The sequence below is a fragment of the Sphaerodactylus townsendi genome, linkage group LG08 (genome assembly GCF_021028975.2).
Source record: "Sphaerodactylus townsendi isolate TG3544 linkage group LG08, MPM_Stown_v2.3, whole genome shotgun sequence".
NCBI lineage: Eukaryota > Metazoa > Chordata > Lepidosauria > Squamata > Sphaerodactylidae > Sphaerodactylus > Sphaerodactylus townsendi.
Window position 1 is genome coordinate 63,920,994 of NC_059432.1, and position 25,130 is coordinate 63,946,123.

A 25,130-nucleotide genomic window follows, 5' to 3' on the forward strand; every position below is an offset into this window, starting at 1 on the left:
ATATACTGAGGTTTTTTAAAAAAATATTTCCCTTCTTATTGTTGCTCTAAAACTGTCCTTTGCAAGGACTCCTTCCAAAATCATATGACTGTCAGAAACTTTCCCTCTTGTTTTAAAGTAATGATCAGTGCTTCTACAATTCAGTTTTGACAAATGTGCTATCCATACTAGTGTTTGCTTGCTGGATATATTCTAACCTGCTGTAGAGAAATAAACAGGAGGGCAAACTTTATTTTCAACGGGTTTCATGATCAGAATACTCTGTACAGCCTCAAGAAAGGGTAACTGTGGTTTGCTGGATGGATATGAGATTAGCGTGCAGCTCAGCAACTATTTTTGCTCAGTTATTACTTTTACTGGTAAGTCATCCTTTCTCAAAGTTGTCACCTTGGATGCCATTTTCTTCACACATATTTTGTCTCTAAGTTGGCAAGTGGAGGGTCAGGCAGCATTCCTCAGGATGACAGCCAAGGGACTGCTCATGATTATACCTAGGTTAGCAGGAGCACAGCTGCCTTGCTTGCTTCCCTTTTTACTTCTCTATGATCAAACACATCTATCAGCTTCCCCATGTCTATAATATGTACATAGGCTCCTCTCTATCTCCTGGAAGGGCAAGAAATACCTTAGGAAACTGAGGCATTATGGGGAAATACGAATTGGAACTCAGTGACACTTTATTGTCATAACAGATGATACAACAAAAATTCTACAGCAATTAAAATGCAGACCCCCTGGAGATGAAATGACCTTTGATAGAACAAACAAAGCAAAACTAGCAGCTCTCACGACTGTGGCAGCAGCCATTCAGTGGTCACCTTCTGTTTTATGTTCTCATCCTTCTCTTTCTTATTCAAAAAAATAACAGTGGTTGCAAGCCCCACACAGAATAGTACCTGGAAACCTTTTGATCTCAAAGGGACTTCCACAAATACAACACCAAGATTGTAGTCCATATATTGGGAACGTCTCCTGCACAGACCCCAAGAAAATAAATGAAACTTGCACAAAAGGTCGTGATGGACTGCATCCTATTCAACAATTTGTTTTGAGGTAGCACTTTGGTCCCAAATTTATTTATTTCACTGAAGGGGCAAATCCTATTTTGAGCCCTAGATCTACCACCTCCTACCCCATATTAAAAATGTAACCTATTAAACATAATCCCACCCCTACCCCAGACTCCAAATGCTTTTAAGTGAAGAGCACCCCTTCACAAGTCTGTGAACACATCGTTGTTTTTATCTTAAAGTTGGAATACAAAAATAGAGCCTCTGTTTAAAAAAAACGCACACAAAAACAAACAATTATAAACAACTAGATCAAGTTTTGTTTTCATCTTCCACCCCCTGTGTAATCATTATAAACTGGTAAGTCTCTAGTTAATGTCCATCAAATAAGTCTCTACACAGGGTCCTCCTGCCAAAGGGAAAGAGGGTGGGCCTGAGAGGCACAAGGTGGGAGAGGGTGAGTCTGGTCAGGGGGTTGGTTTGGGGCTGGAGTTCCGAGTCCTTTTACTCCTCCGGTTGAAAGGGTAATTGAGAAACTCGAAGCGTCTGTGAGGCTCTGTGGTTTGGTGGCCCTTGGGAAGCCTCTTCATGAAGTGCACCTCACGCTGATGCTGCCGAGTCTTGGAGCCCTTGCGGGGGCGGCCCTTCCGGGTGAAGGCCATGTACCATCCCTCATACTTGGCATTTTGTAAGGCTGTGTAGTTATTCTCCAACACAATCTCTGTGAAGACGCAGTCCTTGCCTTTGCCATTGCTCTGCAGATGGGAACAAAGAGAGACATCGTAACAGTGGCCATAAACGGGTGATTAAAGACTGCTTCCATCTTTTCTCCACGTTCCTCTGGCTCCAGAGCCAGAATGAGCAACAAGGTCTCCAAGTACTCTTATCATAATTCTTCGAGCATCTCTCATTTCCATTTATATCTGAAGATAGAAGGAGCACTTTGGGCATTGGATACAATAAGTCCTGGGTGCCATTATGTAACCTTCACTGCCTGGTGCGCTTTTTTAAATTACTACATTTCCACTTTATACAATCAAGAGTCAAAATGCTGAATCCAATGGCTGGGGGGATGCTAGCAATACTAATTATAATACTAGGAGAAATCACTATCCCTAATAACTCTCATTTGAATATCTGAGGATTCTGTTCACACATCTCTATCCCAGTCCACATTTTCCTCTGCTTCTTACTAGGTATTGTTTTAATGTGCAGCTCAGAAGTGAGAGAGAAGATGGCACCACCTGAAGGTGCAAAATGACCTTGACACTTATTAGAAAACCTGGCAGACCAAGGATATTGCTAATTGAGAATCACTTTGTTGTATCCAACCCAACTCATTAGGGACTGGGATTAGGGATTTAGTTTGGTGGCCACCTTCAGCTCTTGCCTGTAATGCATTACACTAACCGGCAGACTTGGGTGGAAGGAAGAATCACCTGGGCTGTGAATTCCTGGTATTCCTCACATCCTCAAACTTCCATCAACACCAAGTGTAAACCAGGCTAGCAACTGTGTGATTATCTGCAAAGAAGCTGTATAGATGCCTATTCAGTTTACAATGAAATGGAATTCTGTTGCAAAGAACACAGAATAGACCACTCAGAAGAAAGCATATATTGCAGCATGCTCACTGCTATTGTTTGTTGATGGGGATATTTCAGCTGCTACAAAACTAGGTGGACACCTCAAGTACCCCCATCAACTGCCATGGCCTGTTTCCAGCTTCCACCCCAATGTCTGAAAAATAAAGCAGGACCAAAAGGTATCTGACAGGCATCAAAATGCAAACCAAAAACTCCTCTACCCCCACTTTCTTCTGATTGTTCCAAGATATATATATCCTGGTGCTGCATGTGTAGTGCTGCATGTGTAGATAGGAGGGCTATTTTCTTCAGAAGGAAAGCAAGGCAAATGTAAATTGGAATGTAACAGACTCACAGACTCACAACTAGGAAAGGAATATAAAAGTGTAAGATTTGTCTTACTCTGAAAGTGTGTGAGTGTGGAGGGAGGAGATAAGAGTGAGATTCTGTACTAAGCTCAGGTTCAAAATACCCCACTCAAAATAAAACTCTGAAGCGGAGCAATTAACTAGAGAACATATATTGATCTGGTTAGGACATCTGAGGTTTTGCTGGCCCCTGAAAAATTTGGCAAGAGTTAAAGTACCTAAGGACAAGGAAAGAAAGGCAGTGCATCTGATGGAGGGTAGATCTGGGCATGTTTTAGCCTATTACAGACTCTTTTTAGATGTTCACTACTTATTGTTGCTTTGCTATTTGCTCTTATTCAAAGAAGATGGCAAGATAGAAATAATTTAAGGAAACAAATAACAAAAGAGCCTCAGAGTGGTTTAGAAGGATAGGAAAATGTGATGAGCGCGAAAGTCCAGGTCTTTCACCACTTTCAGATATTTCAATAAATTTTATCACCAAAAACAAACAAAATAAAAAAACAAAAGCAAAACCTCAAGCTCTCTCAATCCTAACTTTGCTTTTCTAACACTGAAAATTCTATTCTCCAGAGGTTAAATTCTGCTCTGGAGTCCAAGGCACAGAAGTGGTACACAAAACACTCACAGGGCTGGGCACAACTCACCCTCCCCTGGAACTAAAATGCCATTTGGGGGTGCTATAAAACTATGAATCAACATGGCTGAGTAAAAGCAAGGTCTTCACACTACATTTACACTTTAGAATTATATTGCCATCACTGACAGTTCGTTACCTTCTATTCCAGTTTCTGCCTAGGGCCTAGGCTGTTGGAACCTGCCATACAGTTAAATGGGAAGAGAAACACCTGGTGGTTGCCATCAACTATGGCAAGGGTAGGGAACCTGCGGCTCTCCAGATGTTCAGGAACTACAATTCCCATCAGCCTCTATCAGCATGGCCAATTGGTAGGGGCTGATGGGGTGAATTCCTGAACATTTAACCACTGGAAACTAGGATAACAAAAGCCAGGGACCATTTGATCGTGAGTAAATTCCTTTTGAACAACAGCATGGGTAGAAGGATTCACAGGACACATTATCACACTGCCCAGCAGCCTGCTTTTAATTGCAGCAACTGATGATGCCTCAGAAGAAAACAAAACAAAACCCAAAATAATATGCAAAAGAGGAGAAAGTTCTTCTCGAACCCTAGTTTCCCCATCAGAGGGAAAACTGGACTCTGTCAGGGTTGATTCCAGTATGTGGCCCAGCACATTTTGTGCTTAGGCAGTGAATTATACAATAAAAAGCTAACTTTGGAAGGTTAGGTGTGTGCAGTTTAATAAGTACCCAGCTCAGATCTTTAAAATAAGTTGATAAGAACAAAGAAAAGAAATAGAAAATGAACATGAATTTCTCTCTCTCCCTTTTTTGCATTATTTTTTTCCTTGTTCTCTGTCATTTTCCTTTCTTTCTTCCAGTTAGAAAAGTTGTGATGGAGAGTGCAGGGAGAGAAATACTATACTGGTTGGGTTGTACTGTGAGGGGGAAAGCCAAGAATTAGCCCTTAGTTGATTTTATTATAAAATATATTTTATTATTGTTTGTCATCGTTTTAAAAAGACAGGTTAACAGAGTTTTACTTGAGGACTTTAAACTGTAATTCATGCATGCTTTAATGTGAAGCATGGCTATTTTTATTCTTATCTTGTCTGCATATCCAAATCCTCCTTGAAATCACTGGGACAATTAACTCCCACAGTGGCCCAAAGAAGCTATAGCAGAACTTCAGACCCTCCCAAGAGTTAAAAACCTTCCTTGCGCTGCATGCATTCCTATTAACAATTGCAAATGAACAATAGCCACTTTTTCTCTCCAGAAAAAAAGAGAAGGCAACCCTCAGGGACACTGGGAGAAATTTGTATCTCAACACTATCTGGGTGGGGAGGATTTTGCTGAACAAAATTTAAAAACTCTACCACTGAATGACGTGACTTGTACAAACAATGCAGTTCAAGCATAATTGCAAGTAGCAGCTTATCTGACCTAATTTCGGTTAATTGTAAGGCATTTTTGCAGGACCCTGAAGACCCATTATCTTCTGGCTACCGGAAACCCAAAGCCTACTTATTTCCCCTGCATCCTTCCTCTCCCCAAACACAAGTGACTTCTTCAAGCACTGACAATGTATTCTCAAGTCTCCTTTTGTAAAGTATAGTTCTAAATGTATTCTGAAAGCAAAAACATGGAGATGCTTCACATTCCCACGTTTTAAGACTGAATTTAGGCTATTACCTTATTCTGTACATTTATGTCTTCTTAACCTGGTGGCAAATGAGATAACGTTCTGTGAGACATACTTGCAAAAACCTGTTATGAGAAGGAGTTCACAGGATGGGACCTTGCCCAGGGTTGCTAACTCCAGGTTGGGACATTTCTGGAGATTTTGAGGTGGATCCTGATGGGGAGGGGTTTGGGGAGGGACATCAGTGGGGTAATGATGCCATAAAGTTTATTCTCCAGAGGAGTCCTTTTATCCAAGAGAGCTGATCTCTGTTGTCTAGAAATCAGTTGTAATTCCAGAAGAGCCCCAGGCCATACTGGGGTTGGCAATATTTGTGGGTTCTCTATTCCTGTGCACACTTTTCTCACTGTGGATCAGGACCATAGGGCATGTGTAAAAGGAGCCTTCCACCATGAACTGAAACTATCTCAGGACGAGCTATTTAGCCAATTGCATAAAGTCATATGTGGACTTCTGCATGTGGTCTTCTGCAATGGATCAAAAGTCTCTCCTCTGTTCAGTGTTCTTGATCATGGGGACAATTCTGTATGCAGGTAGATGCTGTGCCCACATTCAAGCAAATAGAAGTAAGGAGGGGCCAATGAGCTCAGTTTATGAGTCCATCCTGCACACTCCTTCTTTCCCTCTGTGTGGACCGCCTATACAGAAATATGTCATATACACAGGGCTACTCTGGCCGATTACACACAAGGTGTTTGCTATGTGGTAGAGGCGAATGTCTACGCGGCAAGATTTCTTGTACAGATATATTTCCTCTAGCCCCGCTTTCACTTTCCACTCTCTCCACAGCAAGCAAATCCACTTATAGCATGATTTTAATTTTGCTTCGCTGCCAAAGCAGGACAGATTTGCCAGACCACACTCAGAAAAGCCCACTGGTCTTGATGCTTGGGTTTATGGCACTCCCCCCTCACTTCCCACCATAAAAGATCATTAGTGTTCGGGCAAAGAATACAGATGCCGTATTCAAGACTTTCCTTTCATAGTTTGCCTTTTTGTGTAGATATATTGATCTAGCAATAGATTGATATTTCGACATATTGGTACTGATCTCCAGCCACCCCCTGGATGCTGACAACCTTACCACAGAATCATGTTCCTGCAGCTATAGTAAATTCCTGTTAGAGTGCAGTGGATGTGAACATTGAAGAAAGGAATCTGTATCCTTCACAGCACCGGATTTACCAATGCAGGATTATTACTTTAAATTGCTATTAGTCATATTAATTTTATGGTGATATTTAATTTGTTTCAAGTCTTCAGATCATCTCTCTCCTTCTGGACTGGAAAAAGTGTAAGAAGGGAGAAGTGCTTTGGTGCCAAATAGATAATGGTACAAAAAGGTTAATGCACCAGGTTTTCATTTCAGCTCCTTCAATTTTGGAATTGTGTGTCATATTTTAAGTTGTTTAAGACCCTGACCTGGATAGCCCAGGCTACCCTGATCTTATCAGATCTCAGATGCTAAGTAGAGTCAACCCCGGTCAGTATTATGATGAAAGACCACCAAGAAATACCAGGGTTATTATGCAGATGCAGGAAATGGCCAAGAACCTCTGGATATATTGCCTTGAAAAACCCCATCGGGTTATCCTAAGTCTGCAGTGACCTGATAAGGAAGGAACCACTTAAAAATGATGTGGCTGACTATATTGCAGGACTTAGTGGTGTTCACCAAGACTGAAGCAAAAAAGTATGGGAAATATGGAAAAGGTGGATCCAAAGTTATACTGGACTCAGAACAAGGGAGAAGGAGCATGGAAAGAAGGCCTGCTATAAAGAAGTTCAGAAGTCCTATTACAGGATATCACACCCATATTATTTCTGGTTTCTGAATGTTGAATCACACACAGGTTTTTTTCTCTTTACTTCATAACAAAGACAAAATTTGTGTGTGGGGATGTTCTAAAATAAAAACTGCTCTCCCAAACTAACTGCTCCCCAAAACCTGAAAGCATTTTCAGGTTTTTCGACTAACTCCTGCCATGGGACAACAAATATCACAAATCATAACATGTGTATAATGCCAACTCTAGTTTCCTGCCTCTTCTCCACTACACAGATTTGACTTTCACTATAGCTCTGACTATATCTAGCGAGAAAGCACAATGTCTTGCTTGCTAGTCAGCTCTTTCCTGACCTCACTGCACACATGTATGCATACAAACAAATTTCACTCCCTTGATTCCTTACCTTGCCAATCAGCTTTCCTTTCTTGTTCATGCAGATGTAGAAACCTGTCTCAGCTCCCTTGATTCTCACACGGCTTCCAAAGGTGTCAGTCTCAACAATGAGCTTGGCTGGAGGGAACAAGATGACACCCAAATCAGTCATGTATGGATTACAAGAGGGGCACAACTCAAGAAAAGCATTTCAAGGTCCACATGACAAAGGCGAAGGTCACTGCCGGGCAGTGTTCTGCGGCATCAGTAAGCATCAACAGGAACCAGAGCTGCATGCCATGAGAGGGCGATACTCCTCCAGACATACATCGTGACCCTTCTTTATATTCCCAATTTCATCTTTTAAAAAACCCAGATTAGCCCTTTCGTTGCACAGATATAAGGGAATATGTGCAAGCAAGGTTTCTTTTTATCATTGAATTAATGCAGAATGAATAGGTGGAGGGGAGCTGTGAGACTTTTTTTTACGAAGTTCATACTTATTTTTCCTGATCTATAACATTTTCTCCCTTGTTTTTTCTTCTTTATAATTTGTTTTGTATCCTCTATCATCTATAGCCAAAGCAAGAACACAGGATAAATAAGGAGTGAGATCTACAGGGTTTTGGAGTGAGCCCCTCTGTTGTAATGGGGAATTTTCCTTTGGAATAATGTGTGGCCAGAACAAAAGGGGGCAGTAGGAGCAAAAAAAGGGGGGGCCCTTTATCCCTCAGCATATGTTTCTATCCTCAGTTGCAAGTCATCTTGTTGCAACTTGCACATGGAAGGACGCTTCTCTCTGAGTACAATGCAGAATACCTTTTATTCATCAATGAATATCCATGGCTGAGGCTCTGTCTCTCCCCCCCCCCCCCAACTTCAGGATTATGGCAAAAACACTCGAGGGGCATAAAGTTAAAGGCTAGGTTAAGCCACAGACTTCTCCAGTGCAGAGAAAGTACTTCACTACAGGGTCTAGAGAGGACATAATGTCTGGGCAGTCTACATTTATGCATCTACACCTAGTAGTAGGGGATGGGTTTCTAGTTTGGAAAGGTCTGATTTGCACGCCAGTGTATATCTGGAATCTATCACTTCATAAATTAAGGCACTGATCAATAGTGCTCTTCTCCCACTCCCACATTTCTCAGCAGAGTTTTTGAATCCTACCACATAGTTCTATGCTCTTCAAAATTTCTGTTACCTAACATATAACCAGTAATGCATTCCTAAACAGAGTTACTCCAGTCTAAGGCTGGAATGACCCACCAGATTCCTCTGCCAACAAAGCACCATTGGTGCTGCAAATGGGGCTGTGGTTTATGATTGCAATGCAAAGCATATAATACTACAGAGAACAAATGCAACTTCTAGGCTGTAAATGTAATGTCTGCCTAGAATCAAAAGTCTGCTCGGGCATCCAGCGCTCGAAATCTAATTCAATGGAAACAAGCTGCATCTCTTGAAGATCTCAGCTGTAATTTCCTGGTCCTGCACTGCAGAGGCTTCCTGAACCCAGCAGGTGGGAAAGCGGACCCTGAAGCTGCATCTTGTGAAATTCTTGGATTGGGGGGGGGGGGGGGGGTGCTTGAGGAGGGCGAATTCTGAGTAGGGAACTCAGCAGGGATGTGATGCCATAAAATCCATCCCACCAATCTGCCTTTTCTTTCAGGAAAATTGATCTATGTAGTCTGGAGGTCAGTTGGAGAACTCCAGATCCCATTTGGAGGTTGGCAGTCCTGCCTGAAGGTGATGCTGATCGCCTCCTTTGTCACTGATGATGAGGACTAGAAGGGGTCTGGCAGGGGCTGATGGGAATTGTAGTCCATGAACATCTGGAGAGCTGAAGGCTGCAGACCCCTGCACTAGATTAATCCCTGTGGCACGGCAGTGACTTCCTCACTGTGCCGCTTCAAGTAATTGCTCAGCTCTAGAACATGCCCTGCATGGCAGCCAGTTAGTCAGTAAAAGCCCAGCATGAAATACAACACAAAAGTCTATATGTACAAGGACTGGTTAATTACTGCTCGTATTGGCTGCCTGATCCATTTACCCATAACAACACAAACATACCACCACCATACAACCACAATAAACGGTAAAGGTAGTCCCCTGTGCAAACACCAGCTCATTACCAATCCATGGGGTGACAATATCATGCCATTTACTAGACAGACTATGTCTCCAGCCATCTACAGTTTAACCCTGGAAGGATGGCTGGCTAAGACAACCTAGAACAGGGGTAGGGAACCTGCAGCTCTCCAGATGTTCAGGAACTACAATTCCCATCAGCCCCTACCAGCATGGCCAATTGGCCATGCTGACAGAGGCTGATGGGAATTGTAGTTCCTGAACATCTGGAGAGCCGCAGGTTCCCTACCCCTGACCTAGAACCAGCTACATGACAACTGAGTTCCATTGGGATTGAACTCAGGTCGTGAGGAGATCTTCGACTGCAGTACTTAGTATTCTGCTCCTGCAACCACAAAAGCACTTGCAAATATTACAAGATCTCTTGAAGAAACAAACATCCTTAACACAAGCAGTTCTCATTCTGAATATTTTCTCTTATTAATTGAACATACCACTTCATAATCCAAAAAACTCTGTTATCTGGATCCTTTGTCCCCTATTTGTGGAGAAAGAATGAAGTTATGTGACATAGTACAATTCCTGAGGGAATAGGGAACTCAAAGGTTAATCTAAAGACTGGATGGAGACAACTCTGTGATTGGGGCAGCCGCACTCTCTCTAATCATGCTCACATTTTGTATTGCTGCAATTTTGTCCTTTTACTTTCAGCACATCTCCATTCTCTGGAGGTCAGGAAAATCCATATGATGGTTTGGGTCCTTTGGCTGTGTCTCTCTTGGCACCAATGCTGACTTTGCAACTGGCAGAGGAAGCCGTGAAGGGTAAGGATAGCCCTTATTGCATTTCACCTTTGTGAGAGTTGAGAGGGCATATTGATTTAATCTCAGTTTTTTTAATGGAGGCATTGATTGACTTTTGAAGTAGCTATGCAAATCATGGATCAATGGCTTGTCCCCTTCTCATTGCTGCATGAACCCCAAAGAGCCGGAGCCAGCCAGCCCCAAAGGGTCTTCTTACTCACCCCAGACTTTCCCTCTTACAGTATATGAAAAACTAAGGACATTGCAGCAGCATTGTTCTATGTATAGTTTGTTTGTTTGTTTAGGAGTCAAGGTGCCCGAGAATCCGACAAAGTCTTGGAAACCTAATTTTTTCCATTATGATCTTAAGAGGAGGATGCATTTCTAAAGCAGAACTCAAGCTGCCTTTTCTTTTTTGTTTTTTGATTATGCACATCATGACTCTCTCTGCTTCAAGTACAGGTTCCATTTTGTCTATCAAGCAGTGTCAGTGAGCGGCATTCACCATGCCTTGCATACAGATACTGCAGCCCTTCTTTTTCTTCTGGGATCTCATGTCTGAGCCTCATCAATGAGCCATGCACAAATCAGAGCCATCAAGGACTACATCTCCCCACTTCCTGGTGGGAAAGTAACAAACAACTTAAGGTCCCAGTTCCTACCTGTGGCTTCACGCCTATTATGTCCACACCTATTATGCCCCACGCCTACTATGTCCCTGGGACAAATGATATAGGTCCAAACAAGCTATTGAAGGTCAGAGTCTTCTCCTGTCCTACAGTTTGGACGAAGGAGACCTGGGAAAGTGCAGGTTACAACTATGTTGCAATTTGTATAGTATATAAAATAATGCAAAATCTGCATCTGCTTCAGAATCAAAGTCCTACACTTTCTCTTTTTAAATATTTCAAGTACTCCTGATTCCAGAGGAAATTCTGAATGTATGGGAGCATGTTCTGATACATATTCAGGATGAGGCTACATATTTTTGGTGCTGCCAAGTCCTTCAGTGACTCATATACTGAGGTCTAAACTCAGCACAATTTTCACCAGCATATTTGTTTAAAAACTGAGCCTATCATAGAGGCAAGCAGCAGAGTTCTTCTCCCCATAACCATGTGCCCCGTCTGTTATTGAAATCACCCCTTTTAATACATGATTAGGGCAGACAGGAGGTTAAACGTCTGTGCTGCATCACATAAAATTTAATCCTGAGCATTCAAAGGATCATATACCTAAACTAGGCCAGCAGGAGCACTCTGATGGGTGAAAAGTGTATAGGAGAGGCTAGCTGCAAAGTGATGAACAGAACATGAGATGGACAATCTGAGAGGCAAGACAAAAAGACCCACAAGAAATACACAGTGTTAATGAGAGGGAGGTCTACAGAAGTAGGTCAGGTAACTGAGAACAGATAAGGTACAATTCATATTCAGGTCAAGCCATCATAAAAAGCTGATCCAACCGAATAATGGCAGAGATCCAGTAAGCAATGCACAAAAGTATAGAAAATTGCTGAAGCTTATGGATCACCAGCATTCCTGACTTGGCTGAACCATCTCTTAAGTCTCCATATACATCAAAGAGCTGTCAGTGCTATGGGGATGTTGGAAATGAACAAATCAGCGCCTGTTCTCTGGAATCCAAGACCTACAACGCATAACAAGTGATAAAATAGAATGGAAGGCAGTAAACTGAGGGCAAAACTTGTAGACGTTTTCCAAACTAAATTTACCCCTATTGAATCCATATGATGTTTGAGGCACTTCCACCTCTAGCACTATTACAGACATAAATATAAAGTTCATTTCTAAGCATTCAGGAGCTTACACAAAGGACTCCAGAAATTACCAAAGGAAAGCAGGTTTTGAGGGTCAGCTAATCTTCCCTATGCAGAACCTACTTTAATAAGCCTACTTCAGTCAGGAGACCCAACAAATGCAAAGCCCCGCTTTCCTTTTCCATACCACCAGCAGATCCATTTTACTACACTGTAGCCTTAGCCCTGGACATTCCCAGTAAAATGTATTATCATGACACCAGCCACTAATAGAATGAATCGTGGCAAGAGCATCCTTGCAGGTACTGTTCCTTCATCCCACTTTAAAAGTCTGGATAATAAAAGAGAATGCCACCTGCACAGGACAGACGTTGCCGAGATTTAGTGGACATTCTGGAGAAATCTACCCATTTCACTGCAAACAGAAAGTCCAGCTGAAGACTTAAAGACATAGGGGGTTTTCACAAGTGACACTTGGAGTGGTCCTACATATAGACCCTCTCAGAGGGGAAGGGTGACCTTGGGCCAGTTACAGTCTTTCAGCCGGTCTTGGTGTGTCCTCACTGCCAGTGATATCAGAGGAAATATCCAATAGATGATCATGCCACAGAATGCTATCCCAGATGATATTCCAAATGACAATGGGCCTTGCTAACAAGAGAAATATTCATTTTCCCCAAGCATAATACGATGCAATCTGAAACTGGGCAAATACGAGATGCCTGAAACAGAACCCGTTTCTTAAGGTAAAAAAAACTAGAGCCCAAAACCAACAGAAGCTGCTTCTGCATATTTGATAGTATTGTTTGAAATGCCCAAAAGGATGCTTTGAATCTACTTCCAGCACTGAACCTTCCCTACTGGTTCTTCATCTCAGGATCAACTGCAATTTACTTGCAAGACAGATCTTAACACTGGTTCCGCTTTCCCCTCTTGCCATCTATTTTCCACAGGCAGGACAAATGGTGGGCTATGCTGAATAGGATTGTCCTTCAATGCTTTGCTTTACACTTCTCAGTGTGTTCTTTTTAGGAATCCCCAATATGACCTTGAAGCCTTTATCAAGAAGAGCCATCATCTTCCTTCGCTACTGTCCCGTCTTAGTTGTAGACCTCTAGGCAGGGATTGTATAATTTGTTCTGTGGTCTGCCCAATAACTGGCACTCAACTGCAACTAGACAGAAGTTAAAGGGGAACCAAGGAATTCAGAATGCAAAAGTTATTGTCACATGGGTAGGACACAAATTTCACTCTTGGGGCTATAAATCAAGGAGAGTTAATCTGTGACTGGAAGCTCTTTTATGCACATTAATGAATGTCTCATTGATTAAAGTCACAGTAAATATTTATCTGGGTGAGTTACATAGGCACCTACATATCCTCACACAAGAAGGTATCTTTGGGGTTTTGAAAGGAAAGCAGGCTCTTCTGAAGAAGAGTATTCGGGTATGAAGATACCACGATGCAAACTGGCACAAAAAAAACTAAGCATGAGATACTGAAGCTCCAAAGGAAGGCTCCTAATGGCCTGATCACATTAAACAGCTTTCTTCTTAAAAGTCTGTAGAGACCATCAAGCAACATGGAATCACAACCTATTATATTGGTATGGTCATTGTAAGGTTGGCATCTGCAGCAATCTACCCAATAAAGAGCATTTTCCAACTGTCTGTCTTTCCCTCCTTTACAAAATACTTGTTTGGCCTACCAAATATTGAACTACAAAACTGAAAAACCCACCATAGTCTCAGGTACATGAAAAAATTGCCCTCTGCTACCCCTGGCCAAGGAAAAGGTAGTTCACTTCTTTAGCAGAGACCAGTACACTTAATGCTAACACAGAAGGACAAGCAAAATGAAGTACTACAGAAACAATCATGTCACTGGCCGGAGACTCACCAGCAACAGCAAGTGGACCCTTCATATAAGGCAAAAAGGCATACATGAATCAGACACCCTTTCAGCTCTTGATGCTCCAGCTGAAACCCACCCCCTATCCTCCTCTGCAGGTTGCACTGAATATGAATTACAGCATCACATCACTCCTTCCGACCCATTACAACCGCTTTAATTTTAGCACTTCTTCTGCCTATAAAATATTAACATCTGTAAACCCCCCCGCTACAGAGCAATTGGACCCCTGACTCCTCTTCATTGAGCCACACAGACAAGGTCCCCTTATTTATCTGTCTTTGGGGGGCACGAGCAAGGGAGGTCGATCAAGAGAGCAGTAAAAGGTTTAAAGAGCATCAATTTTCATGCTCTCCTCTGCTGACTGATGGAAAGACACAGAAAAGCAGCCCTAAACAGAGGCCGAGCACCACATGCTTCCCCCCCACACCTTTTCAAAGGCTCTTTCTGATTTATTGCCTGTTGGTGGGCTTTGCCTTGCCACACGAGCTTCTTTGGTGACCGGCCTCCAACGCTGAATCACTGCTCGCTTGGCAGGCCCCATTGGAACTCTGCTCTGGAGCAGAGACCTGGATTAACAGCAGGGCACGAATGCAAAGAACAGGGACAAACTGCCTATAAAGACATGCCGGTGGAAAAGATATCCCAATTCTAAATTACCAAAATGTGCCAGACAGCCTGCCCCTAGCAACACACACTAGCCCTCAAACCCCCCCCCCCCCCAGACAGCTAAAATTTATTACAGTTCACTTCTGTAGTTTACTTCTAAAACCATTTGCCCTTCATTCATACAGGTAACAACTGTTTTAATCCAGATTATATATTACTAAATAACTCTGGAAGAGGTAGACCACATTTTATCATCCATGGGGCACCACTCCTAATTAGAAAGTCAAGTCCAATATTGACAATTAAGACAAATAACTGACAAAAATTGACCTGACCTTAAATCAGCCATAAAAGTGTCACAGCAGAGAAAATGGCCATTGAAAGGAATACATCTCTTTTTTATTGACAACCCCCCCAAAAAATAAATAAATAGAAGGAAGTCAGATCAATATGATTTAAAAAATAAAACTTTGAGGTTTTAATACAGGTTGTTAATGGTGTGAAAGGTTGGTGTGGTGAGGGGAAAGCATAACATTTTCAACTCTATTCTTTCACTTCAGTGACAGATTTATCCCAGTAAAATTATGTTTCATGCTCAAACTTTGAAGGGAAAGCGGCTACGTAGATGCAGGAAAAATGCAGCAAGGCACACTTGATCCCCTAACTGGACTGCGAAGAGGAGAAAGTATTCAGGAAATGTTAAAAAAGGTGAAAGTAAGAAGAGTTTTAATAGCTCTTCCAGACATGGGGGTCTCTCCAGAGATTCATACAGAACAATCCTGAACCTCTATTTTAACATTTACAGACTCGCAACTCTTTTAAAACTGTACATCTGAAAAACTGCTTGTGTGCTCTCTCTCTCTCTGTTTTAGATCACTGCTCAGTTTGCTCTTCAAATGCTTAACCTTTTTATTATGTTTTAATAGGAAGGTTTTTCTTTTTCAAGCTGCTTCTCTTGCTTCATTTTGGGCTTTTTGTACATTGTTATTTAAATGTACAGCAAGCTGTTTTTCTTATAAGAAATGTTTAAAAGGTTTTTTGCTCACTGGAAACAAACTGACCTCCTTCAAATCATATACCTAGTTTAGAGTTGAGATATTTTGCTCGAAAGGTTGAAATCTATGTATATACATGTGTAGAATCCACTGAGTGCCCAGCTATTAAAGTTCAGCATAAAACCTTTAGCCAATCTTAAACTGCATAAGAGCTCATAAGCAAGAATTGCCACTAATGCAGAAGCCCGTGATGCACAACTATACAAATATGTGCAACTGCAACAAGGGGACGTACAGTTTTTCCAACAGACTGAGCTTGTAGCTTGTCTCCTAACCTCATGGGGTGACCCACAAGGAAAGCTACAAAGAGGAGGCTGTACAGTCTATTTAAGTCCTAGTCTTGCTGACACCCCTGTCACCCCTGACACCAACTTTGGTCACTTGAAAGTTTAGGTTAACCCTCGCAGTGAAAGTATTTAAAACTTCCCCCCTCCCCAGAAATCCCCAGTCACACCCCTTTTTCTTGGAGAAGGAGATCTCTTGCCAGGATCTGCCATAGGTTTCAATTGGTCACCAAAGCTTGACTTTCCAGCTCCACTCAGGTCACAGATGGGCAGGCACTCCCTTAGATTTTGGAAAACTTGGGGCTTTTGTATCTTCCAAGTGTCTTCATTTCTGTATTAGGGGCTACATTTTAGCCACATACCATCCAGCACTTCTAAACAGCTTGGGCATTTTCCGGTCCATACTGACTTTTTTTTTTTAAAATGTCTACTGCCTCATCAACTGAGTGGCCAAAGATCAGGTGCAAAAAAATTTAAAACCCCACACTCCTCTACATAAGCTTTCATTCAAATCCTCAGAGGGAAAGCAATGTACTATTATTATAAATATTGATTGCCACATTCTTCCATCACACACCCCCTCCCCCCCATGCTTGTAATGATTTCTGGCTGACAAAGGGGGCGGAAATCATCAATTACTCTGCCGCCTGCCCTCCCCACCCGCCTGCGTGAGCCTTACCGTGAGCATCTCCATCTTCTGCCATGGCATTGATTTTCTTGTTGTCCAGGATTTGCACGTGCTTCCCACTGGTCCGACTGTACAGCTGATAGGTCCGGACGAGTCTCCGGCTTAGTTGATCGGTCACCAGGCTCTGCTCCCTCACATGCTGTGTAAAATTAGGTGGGGACTGAACAGTTACCTTTAGGAAATTGAAAAATATACAACACAACATTATAATCTCTACTCCTCCGAGAAACACTATGCTGGCATGTTCCAGGTGCGTTTTGAGAGAACATTGAGCTGGAGCAGAGCAGAGCCAGGGTTATTATAGGGGTTGCTGTATGAAACTCTGGCATTTGCTTCGTAACTGAGAAATTATAATCCTACCCCAACCAGGCATCTTGTCAAGAGGAAATGAACCCAGAATAAGGAAACCACTGGTGACTGGGTTCAGAATCAGGTGCCTTTGGCTCTTGCTTTACCATCAAAATAGCTCCACGTTTCCCCAGATCTTCACTGAGTTGAAGCAGATTGAAAACACAATTGAACCACCTTAGGCAAAGGTCCCAGCTCTATTTAAACAAATTAAAATCCAAGGTAGCTCTGTATTAATCACTGTGACTATTCCAGATGACCACCAAAGCAAACACAAACCAGATTTTACTTGCTGTTCCAGTCATATCTGTGTGAATACATAATATCATGGTGGCATATGAGGATCTATCCTTGGGTTTTCCATAACTGAACTTATTTGCTTTGCTGGTACTTCAAAGGGCCCACCCATTTGAGAGTTCTGCCCGATGGTGTTCCAAGGTCCCCGTGCCCTGGACCAGAGTGACCAGTGTCCCCCGCAAAAAGAAGCAAAGGCAGTCGTATTTTATCCTCCTTAAACAGGGATCAGTTGTGTCAGCAGCTGAGGCAGTTTGGAATTGTCTTTCCAGCTAATATTTATGAGCCCTTCCATACACATTGAGGCTAGCTGTGGGTTTCCCACCACCCCCACACATTCAAAGCAAATGCAAGCCTGTGAGGAGTATGTTCAGTTATGGAACAACTCAGGCTGTGGAGCTGCACAATGATTTTGCCATTACCCAAATCTGTTTCTCTCTTCTCCCAGCCTGGTCTTAGGAGAATTCTACCACCCCCTCTAAATCTCCAATTCCTCTTTTAAGTTTGAAGAGGTTTAGTTTGCCCCTGACATTTATAAAGATGTATTCAGAGCAAATGTTGAGGAGATTTGTTCCTTTCAACCTCATGGGGGGCAGCACACGATGCAACATCTCCCCCCTCCAGCCCCCATGTCAACCCCGAAGGTTGTTCCATGTAAATGGGAAAGAACCTCCCCCCAAAAGACAGAGTTTACAGAAGTCTTCCCTTGACAATTTCCCTCTCTTTTCCTTTGTGTGTGCACATTTCCTATCCACGGTTCTTTTGATAATATCGCTGGATTCCCTTGCCAGCTCTGATGAGGGGACCATGTGGACAACCAGACACTCTTTGCACCAATGCCTCCAAATGTTGAAGCTTTATACACAACTCCATATTCTCTCTCTCACACCCACAGCAGGGTTTTTTAAAAAAAATTTCATTGTACAAAATTGAGGGAAGATCACAATTTTTAACTCAGAATTTTACACCTGTTACACCTTTCTCTTATGGAGGAATTCTTGCATAAGCATTTGTCTTTCCCTTTCTGGATTTGCAATCAATACTGCACCAGAAGGATTATAGATTTCTAGGGTATCAGACTGCAACTTTAATGCAACAGCGGCACGTTTAATCACTAGCGTTCAAAACTGATTGTACTGAAATCTTTGATATTTGATTAAAACTTGCAAGTACTCCAGTCTTTTTAACTTTTTCAGTGAATTTTAAAAGAATTATGCTCCTTGAACAAAAATAAATTTAGACAAGCTTTAAAAATTGCTGGTTTGAAGAAATACTGCAGAGCAATTTAAACAAATCAGCAACCATTTCCTGCACATCATTGCAGGATCCTGGCTGGTATGTCTGCAATCTCCATTTCCATTCTAAACTTTCATCTACCTTTATTTTAACCCCAGTCATCAATCTAAAATTCTCTGCTCCGGCTTTGGCCGCTCAACCTTTTCCTATCTCATTGCTATCTACATTTTTGCAAATCCCCTCCTCTTTCTTGAATGAATAAATAAAGCATCGGGGACCTCCTATTTAGCACCCGTTTGGCTAGAGCCATACCAAAAAAAAGAAAAAAGGTATTTAAGAAGTAATAAAGAAAGCTATTTCTTACCTGTGCCTGCAAGCAGAGAGCAAACAAGTGCAGTAGCCTAGAATGATGGACAAGGGGGTGGGGGGGACAAGGGGAAAAAAACAAAGTAGATGGTGAGGTGATTTTTTTTTTGCCTTTGAAATGGATCAGAAATAAAGATGGAAAATTCACGGGGGCTGGGTGGGGGTTCTTTCTGACAAAGGGGGAGGGAGGGCGAGCGCGAATAGTCAAATAATCCACGGCTACTTACAAATAGCTAAACACAGAAGAGAAGGGATTCATCCTGAGCGGTTTTACGCAGCGTTGGAACTTAATCGGTTACCGGGGCAGAAGCAGGAGTGGTTGGCTGGTGTATTTGGGGAGGGGGGCTTGCATGTGGGGTTGGATTTCGCCCCCTTCCTTCCTCTGATTTTTGCAGAAGCCCTGATGGGGGGGGCGCTCTGTCCTGCGACCCTTTCTCCCGGCGCGTCTTGGCCCCTGTGCAGAGCGCCGCTCGTCCCGCCGGTCCCCGAAGCGCTTCTTGGCCTCAGGGGTGGTCCGCTGCCGGCCAGCCCATGCCCCGGAGAGCCCCCGGACGGACGGACGGACGGACGGACGGACAGGGGGCTTTGGAGGAGGCGACGGACGATCCCGGGAAAGCGAAGCTGCCCCCCGCAGGGGAAGAGCGCGCGGAAGAAGCGGGTGGGCAGCACGGCTGTCAGGGGGGGAGGAAGAAGCCGACCTGCCCGGACGGGGCTGACAGCTGGTGCCGGAGAGGGGCGCGGGAGGGCTGCCAGGGAGGGAGCGCGGGGGGCCGGCGTCCGATGCGCTCTCCGGCCAGCTGGCAACTGGAGCCCCAGATCTCGGACCGCGGAGTCTTGCCTTGCCCTGCCCTGCTGCGGGAGGGGAGGGGAGCCGCGGCCGGCGGGGTAGGTGTGGGCGGGGGGGGGGGGGTTGGGGAGCGAGCCCGGCCAGCCCTGGTCCCTCCTCTTGCGAGCTGTTCGCCAATGTGCCAGTAGTTCCTTCGCATCTGTGCGGGGATGCCCCCCCCCCCCCCGCGGGACCGGCCGGCTGCCTCTTGAAGCATCCCGGCGGAGGGGCGGGGGGGGCGCACCTTCTGGGAATCTCGCTCTTTCTCCACCCCCCCTACCCCCCCCCCCGCAGCTTAGCTGACACAAGGCAGGAGGAGAGGGGCGACCCGTGGGTGAAGTCAGGGCTGCGTGCATGGGAAGCTGCTTGGAAAGACACCTGGGTGCCCGCAATAGCCCCGACAAGCACGTGCACGGCTGGTGGAGCTGCCGGTTGGCCCCCAGGACAAAGTTTGGCCCCTTTAAGAAACTTAACGTGCCGAAGTTGGCCCTTGAAGCCTTTTGCGGCTTGGCAGGAAATAACATCACCTGGTAGCTGCTGCAGAGCAAAGTGATATTAAAGGGGAATCTGGAGGGGCTAGCTGAAAAGCTGGCAGCCCTGGCCCTCAGGAGCCAGCAGTACAGCCAGCAGTGTAGAGGTAAAAATAGAATAGAATAGAATCTTTATTGGCCAAGTGTGATTGGACACACAAGGAATTTGTCTCCGGTGCATATGCTCTCAGTGTACATAAAAGAAAATACATTTGTCAAGAATCATAAGGTACAGCACTTAATGATTGTCATTAAGTGTCATTGCCTGTGGGTCACCCGGCCCCAGAGCATACATTGGGCTTGTCTTGCAGGTGTGAGCAGAGTGGTAGTGTATCTAGCAGACAAGGGACAGCAGAATTAATAGAATTTGAAATCCCTACTTGTTAAAAAGTGGGCCGAATGTTTTACACATAAGAGGGGCTGCTTTAACATTCTCTTCTATGAAAAGCACTCATGGTGGCATAGATAGTGTCAACCTATGGTAGTAGAGTGAGCATGTTCCGTGCGGGTAAGACTATGGTATTTGTTCTGATGCATCTGTGACTTGGTCAATACTATCATCTGCAAGATCAATTAGTGGCACTTGTGAGTGTGCATGATGGAGCAGTAGCAATGCGACATGTCCATGGAGGCAGGCGATGGCTTCCCCTTCCCCAGTATTTTATTTTCTATGAAAGGCCCACTCGAGCATAGCTGAACAATCTACAAGTGATGTAGCTCAGCCAACGAGTACATTGAGCAGAGATGTGTGTCCACACCCACAGCTCTTTTCCCTCAACACACAACTACCAGGGTGAAAGCTGTAATTTCCAACCAGAGTTGCATCCCAGCATTCTTCACTTAGAATCTGAAACATCAGTAAAGCGATAAATGATAAGAATGGAGGAAGGGAAGGTAAGTTTTTGTCAAAGTCTAAACCAGGGGAGAAGAGGGGAGAAGGTGCTAGAGGAACACTCAAGGGCATCTTACTGCTTCCTTCAGAGCGTTATTGCAGATTGTATTGATTGAAGGACAGGAGGAGAAGAGAGATGAGAAGCATCAAACATTTCTCCCCATGCTGTCCAGGCATAACAGCCAGCACCACGCAACTGTGGATGCTGCTACTCTCACTCGTGACATGTAGTGCACTTTTGGGTCCTTCCTTCTTGCAGTGACTTAAGAACAGAGCCACCACAGCACCTATGTACAGAGCTGGAGAAATCTGGTTTGTGGATTGAGACAGGCAGTGCAAGCTTACCACAGCAAGTGAGAGACATTAAAAGGATTAGACTGAAGAACAAGAGTTTGGGGAGGGGGGAAAACACTCCGCTAAACAAATAAATAAGCCACAGTGCCCATTATCTTTCGTAAGTCCCATTATCCGCTTACCCTGTCTTCTCATTCACCACTTTCAAGGCAAATGAAGCCATTTGGGGAAACTCGGGTGGCACAAACACCTATCCCAAACCTCTAAAGTGCCTCCAAACACAGCAATGTTCCCTCGGTTGATAACTGAACTCAAGCCCAAACAACAGGACAGGTCAGCTGTGGGGGGAGCTCTGCAAGGGTTCAGAAGCTGCACACCTTCTGTTTGAGAGGTAACTTTATCTACTCTGCAAGTTGATAAGGCCAAAAGTTGCAGCCCCACTAACTTCTGGAGCATTGGAAATAGGGGAGGGCAAAGGAGTGGGAATACCCTCTGTATAATTTTGTGTTTAGTAGGAACTAACCCCTCCCCCCACTCCAATATATAAGCAGTAAAATACAGTATCTTTATTCATACCTTAGTCACTGAACTCCCCTGTACAAAAATCTACTTATCTCCTCCAGATACCTCTTTGCCAGTTAACACACTGTAAATAGCACTTTTTTCTATCCAAATCCAATTACCCAAATGCTTTGGTTAGCCTGAAGGCCATTTGAATAAATTAGTCACCACTGAATTTAACACTGAAAATTATTTTTTTCTTGTATACTCTTTTTCAAAGACCTTTTTTTGTGGGAAGTGAGTTGCTTAAAAAAACATTCCTTCAAAGTAGTTGTAATGCTAACTATGCACAAAACAGGAGACACCGTTCTAAAAACTGTTCTGAAAAGAGTTCCCACAAGGTGAACTCAGGGGAAGCACCCAAATATCCTGTCTCCAGTACAGTATTCATTCATTCTCGATGTTCCTGAGGAAAGCTACAAGGCCATCAGTGCCACCTTCTGTCTGTTGCTCTTTGAGATTTAAGGACACCTTGAACTCCAATTAAAAATGGGATCATAAATTTCAACCATCTACCAACAGGGATGTCATAAGAGAACATACATGCTTTTTAAAAATGCAATGTAATTTCAGACTCCTAGCTTTCTGATTCCTTTTTACACCAGCATGAGGTTTTCAATTGTCTACTTAGAAGCAGCAACAGGAGGAAGTCAGAACAGCAATAATAACTGCAAACTAGTAGTAAGATGAAGATGCTTCGCCAGTAGGTGCAGCTATTCGCTTGTGAATTGGTTTCATTAGTCTCCCTTGTCTACAACCGCACACAGCTTCCTCTATGGGGAACGGTCTTTTGTTTGCTTGAAACAACCACATCTGGTACTAGATAAAGAAGTGGCCACCAATGCACCCTGTGTAGAAGTACAACACTTTGAAGAAGCCAGGTATTTCATGTTATACCAAGACTGGTAAATCACTTAGCACATAGATTCAGCATTCTAAGTCAAGAAATAAATATGGCATGAACTTTAGGGTGACTTTCTTCCTTGCACACAGGATAAATGTTATACACTTACTGCTCTGGAACACAGAAGGAATCAGTCGTATCTAAAAGGTACAGTTTACTCATGCTAAGGAGACTGCCCCAAAACAGGATTTGTAGATTTTTCTTTACTTCTCCAATAAACTCTTCTTACCTGATCTTGCAAGTAATTGATAGCTCTGTGCTGTGTACAAAATGTAAGGGAATAAGAAACAATGATTATTTAGAGGTGACTCATCTGTTGAAGAGGAGCAAGGGGGATCTCCTGCTGCCATTTGGTCACTTATTTTTGAAGCTCTGCTGCAGAACTCAAGAAAGGCTCCTCCTGTAACTAGCATTGGAAGTTACTATTGGAAAATCTCCCTCTGTTCTTTGAAAACACAACAGCAGCAGCACCACCTGCAAAACAGTTATCCTAAAGAGAAAATACTCTACTAGGATATGTTTAGCCGTGATAGTAACAGGAAATTAAATAAGAGCAGAAAGAAAATGTAAAGGGACCTGTACAGCACACATGACAAAGATTTGAGTTTGCATTTTTGTTACAGAATTTTTCCCTCCAAATATGCCTATTCACCTGTTCACTGGAAATGCTTCTGGAAAAAAAAAGAAGAGAAAGTTTGCTGCTACATTCTGAAGATTCATACCCTGCTGCTAGCTTTATATGCAAGCAGATGTTCAGTAGCAGATTTTCCACTAGAAACATCATACACATATTGCTGTGGGGTCACTGTACAAACCTGATGCTGAATTATCTAAAGAAAACTCCGCTCTTCATTGGCAACCCTGTGCATGCAGACTAAGGTTAATGGACTCAGGTTGATGCAACCTCGGACTGAAGATTTGTAGGATTGGGTTGAAGAACACCAAAAGAAAACTTTTTATCAGCATGTAACACTTCTAAACTCCCATTGTATCAACTTCTTGGAAGATTTATTGTATTCCGAGAGATAGAAAGATGAAGCAAAATTGGTCCTTAGCTTTAAACCAAGGTCTCTTCCCTAAAGAAAGGCAGGAGATAACAGCCCTGATAAATAATTCTTTTCACATTTTTAAAAGCAGAAATATTCTACCTTTCATGAAGGCATACATTACTGAACCTAAAGGCGATCACAAAAAACAAGTAAGAGCATGCCACTGTTACCCATATATACTCACCCACGTGTGTCATGCATCTCTCCACATACCTATCATGGATCAAGTGTGGGTCCTTCACAGCCCTACACAATAAGCACAAACACAGATCAGGAGGAGGGCTGGGAAGAGCGGGACTTGCTGTCATCAGAGATGTCCCAGCCCTTTAGAGAAATTATCCAGTTAAGAATGTTTTCCCCCTCTTCTGCTTGAGCCTGGGCCTGAGTGACATCTGCTAATTCAGTGTAAATGGCTAGTGATTGCTCAGAAATCCACCCCCCCACATACACACACCTTATCTTATCAAAGCCTGTAATTACAACTGCTATTTTGTTTCCTTAAATCAGCAATCAGTGCTTTCTGCCACCAAAACAGCTCCTGTCAGCCACCGCCCTGAATGATAGACTAAAGAACCTCATATGCTCGCTCTCCCTCAAACACACATACACAATCCAAAAATGTTTTCTCAATCCTACAACAGGCTTTGGCCAAAGAAAGCTCTGTACTATTTACCATTTCTTGGTCCTCTGTCCCCCTCCAAATATAAAATGCGATTCCACCTTAGCTTCTTAAGCATTGTTGTTGTTGTTGTAAATGAGATATTCTGTAATTCTGCATCTAACAAAAAGGCTCTGGTTGAAACTTTTTAGGCAAATTTTTATTTTTCAGATTTTCCTGCCCTCCTACTTCAGGGGGAGAAGATCAGTGGCCTTCCTTAGAGTTCCGTGAAGATCAACCAAGATCATTTTAGCGTGTGAGATGCATTGATCACTTGGGATGAAGCATATAAATCCAAATTATTATTCCTAGTTCTGATGCTTTTTCCCATAAAATCATAATCTGTTGAAGTACATAACATATGCAATGTACAATGTGATTTACCACAATTGATGTATATACTTCATTTCACCAATGTATTATTAAGAACCACCAGTCTTCTCTGAAACAGATACACATTTCTCTTTGCTAAGTAGACATTGCAAGTATGACTAAATCAACACGTTTTCCTATATACAGTCTCCCCACTCACTGTGGG

At 43.2% G+C, this 25,130-nt stretch overlaps 1 protein-coding gene across 5 annotated transcripts; it reads right to left on the bottom strand.

Moving 5' to 3' along the window:
• Positions 1-659: 659 nt before the first annotated feature.
• Positions 660-24,162, bottom strand: FGF8 (fibroblast growth factor 8). Of its 5 annotated transcripts, none has more exons than XM_048504825.1 (5): positions 24,119-24,162; positions 18,877-18,913; positions 16,626-16,806; positions 7,445-7,551; positions 660-1,765 (listed from the first exon to the last, which is right to left on the bottom strand). In XM_048504825.1, exons 1-5 carry the CDS (start codon positions 24,133-24,135, stop codon positions 1,478-1,480), a joined length of 630 nt encoding a protein of 209 aa, XP_048360782.1. In that variant the 5' UTR covers positions 24,136-24,162; the 3' UTR covers positions 660-1,477. The 5 variants fall into 5 exon arrangements, with proteins under 5 accessions (XP_048360782.1, XP_048360783.1, XP_048360781.1 ...); XM_048504826.1 differs by lacking the exon at positions 24,119-24,162 and adding an exon at positions 19,106-19,880 and having other exon boundaries at positions 16,626-16,773; XM_048504824.1 differs by lacking the exon at positions 24,119-24,162 and adding an exon at positions 19,106-19,878.
• Between the last annotated feature and the right edge of the window lie 968 nt (positions 24,163-25,130).

What these genes read in the sequence shown, in the direction of transcription:
- FGF8 (XM_048504829.1), bottom strand. Translation starts at nt 17,887, where the DNA reads ATGTTGCATCGTGTGCTGCCCCCCATGAGGTTGAAAGGAACAAATCTC. An exon ending in GAATTGGAGATTTAGAGGGG is followed by an intron (nt 16,807 to 17,749) that starts GTGGTAGAATTC and finishes AATTTCCTAAAG; the next exon opens with GTAACTGTTCAGTCCCCACC. An exon ending in AGAAGATGGAGATGCTCACG is followed by an intron (nt 7,552 to 16,625) that starts GTAAGGCTCACG and finishes TGTTCCCTCCAG; the next exon opens with CCAAGCTCATTGTTGAGACT.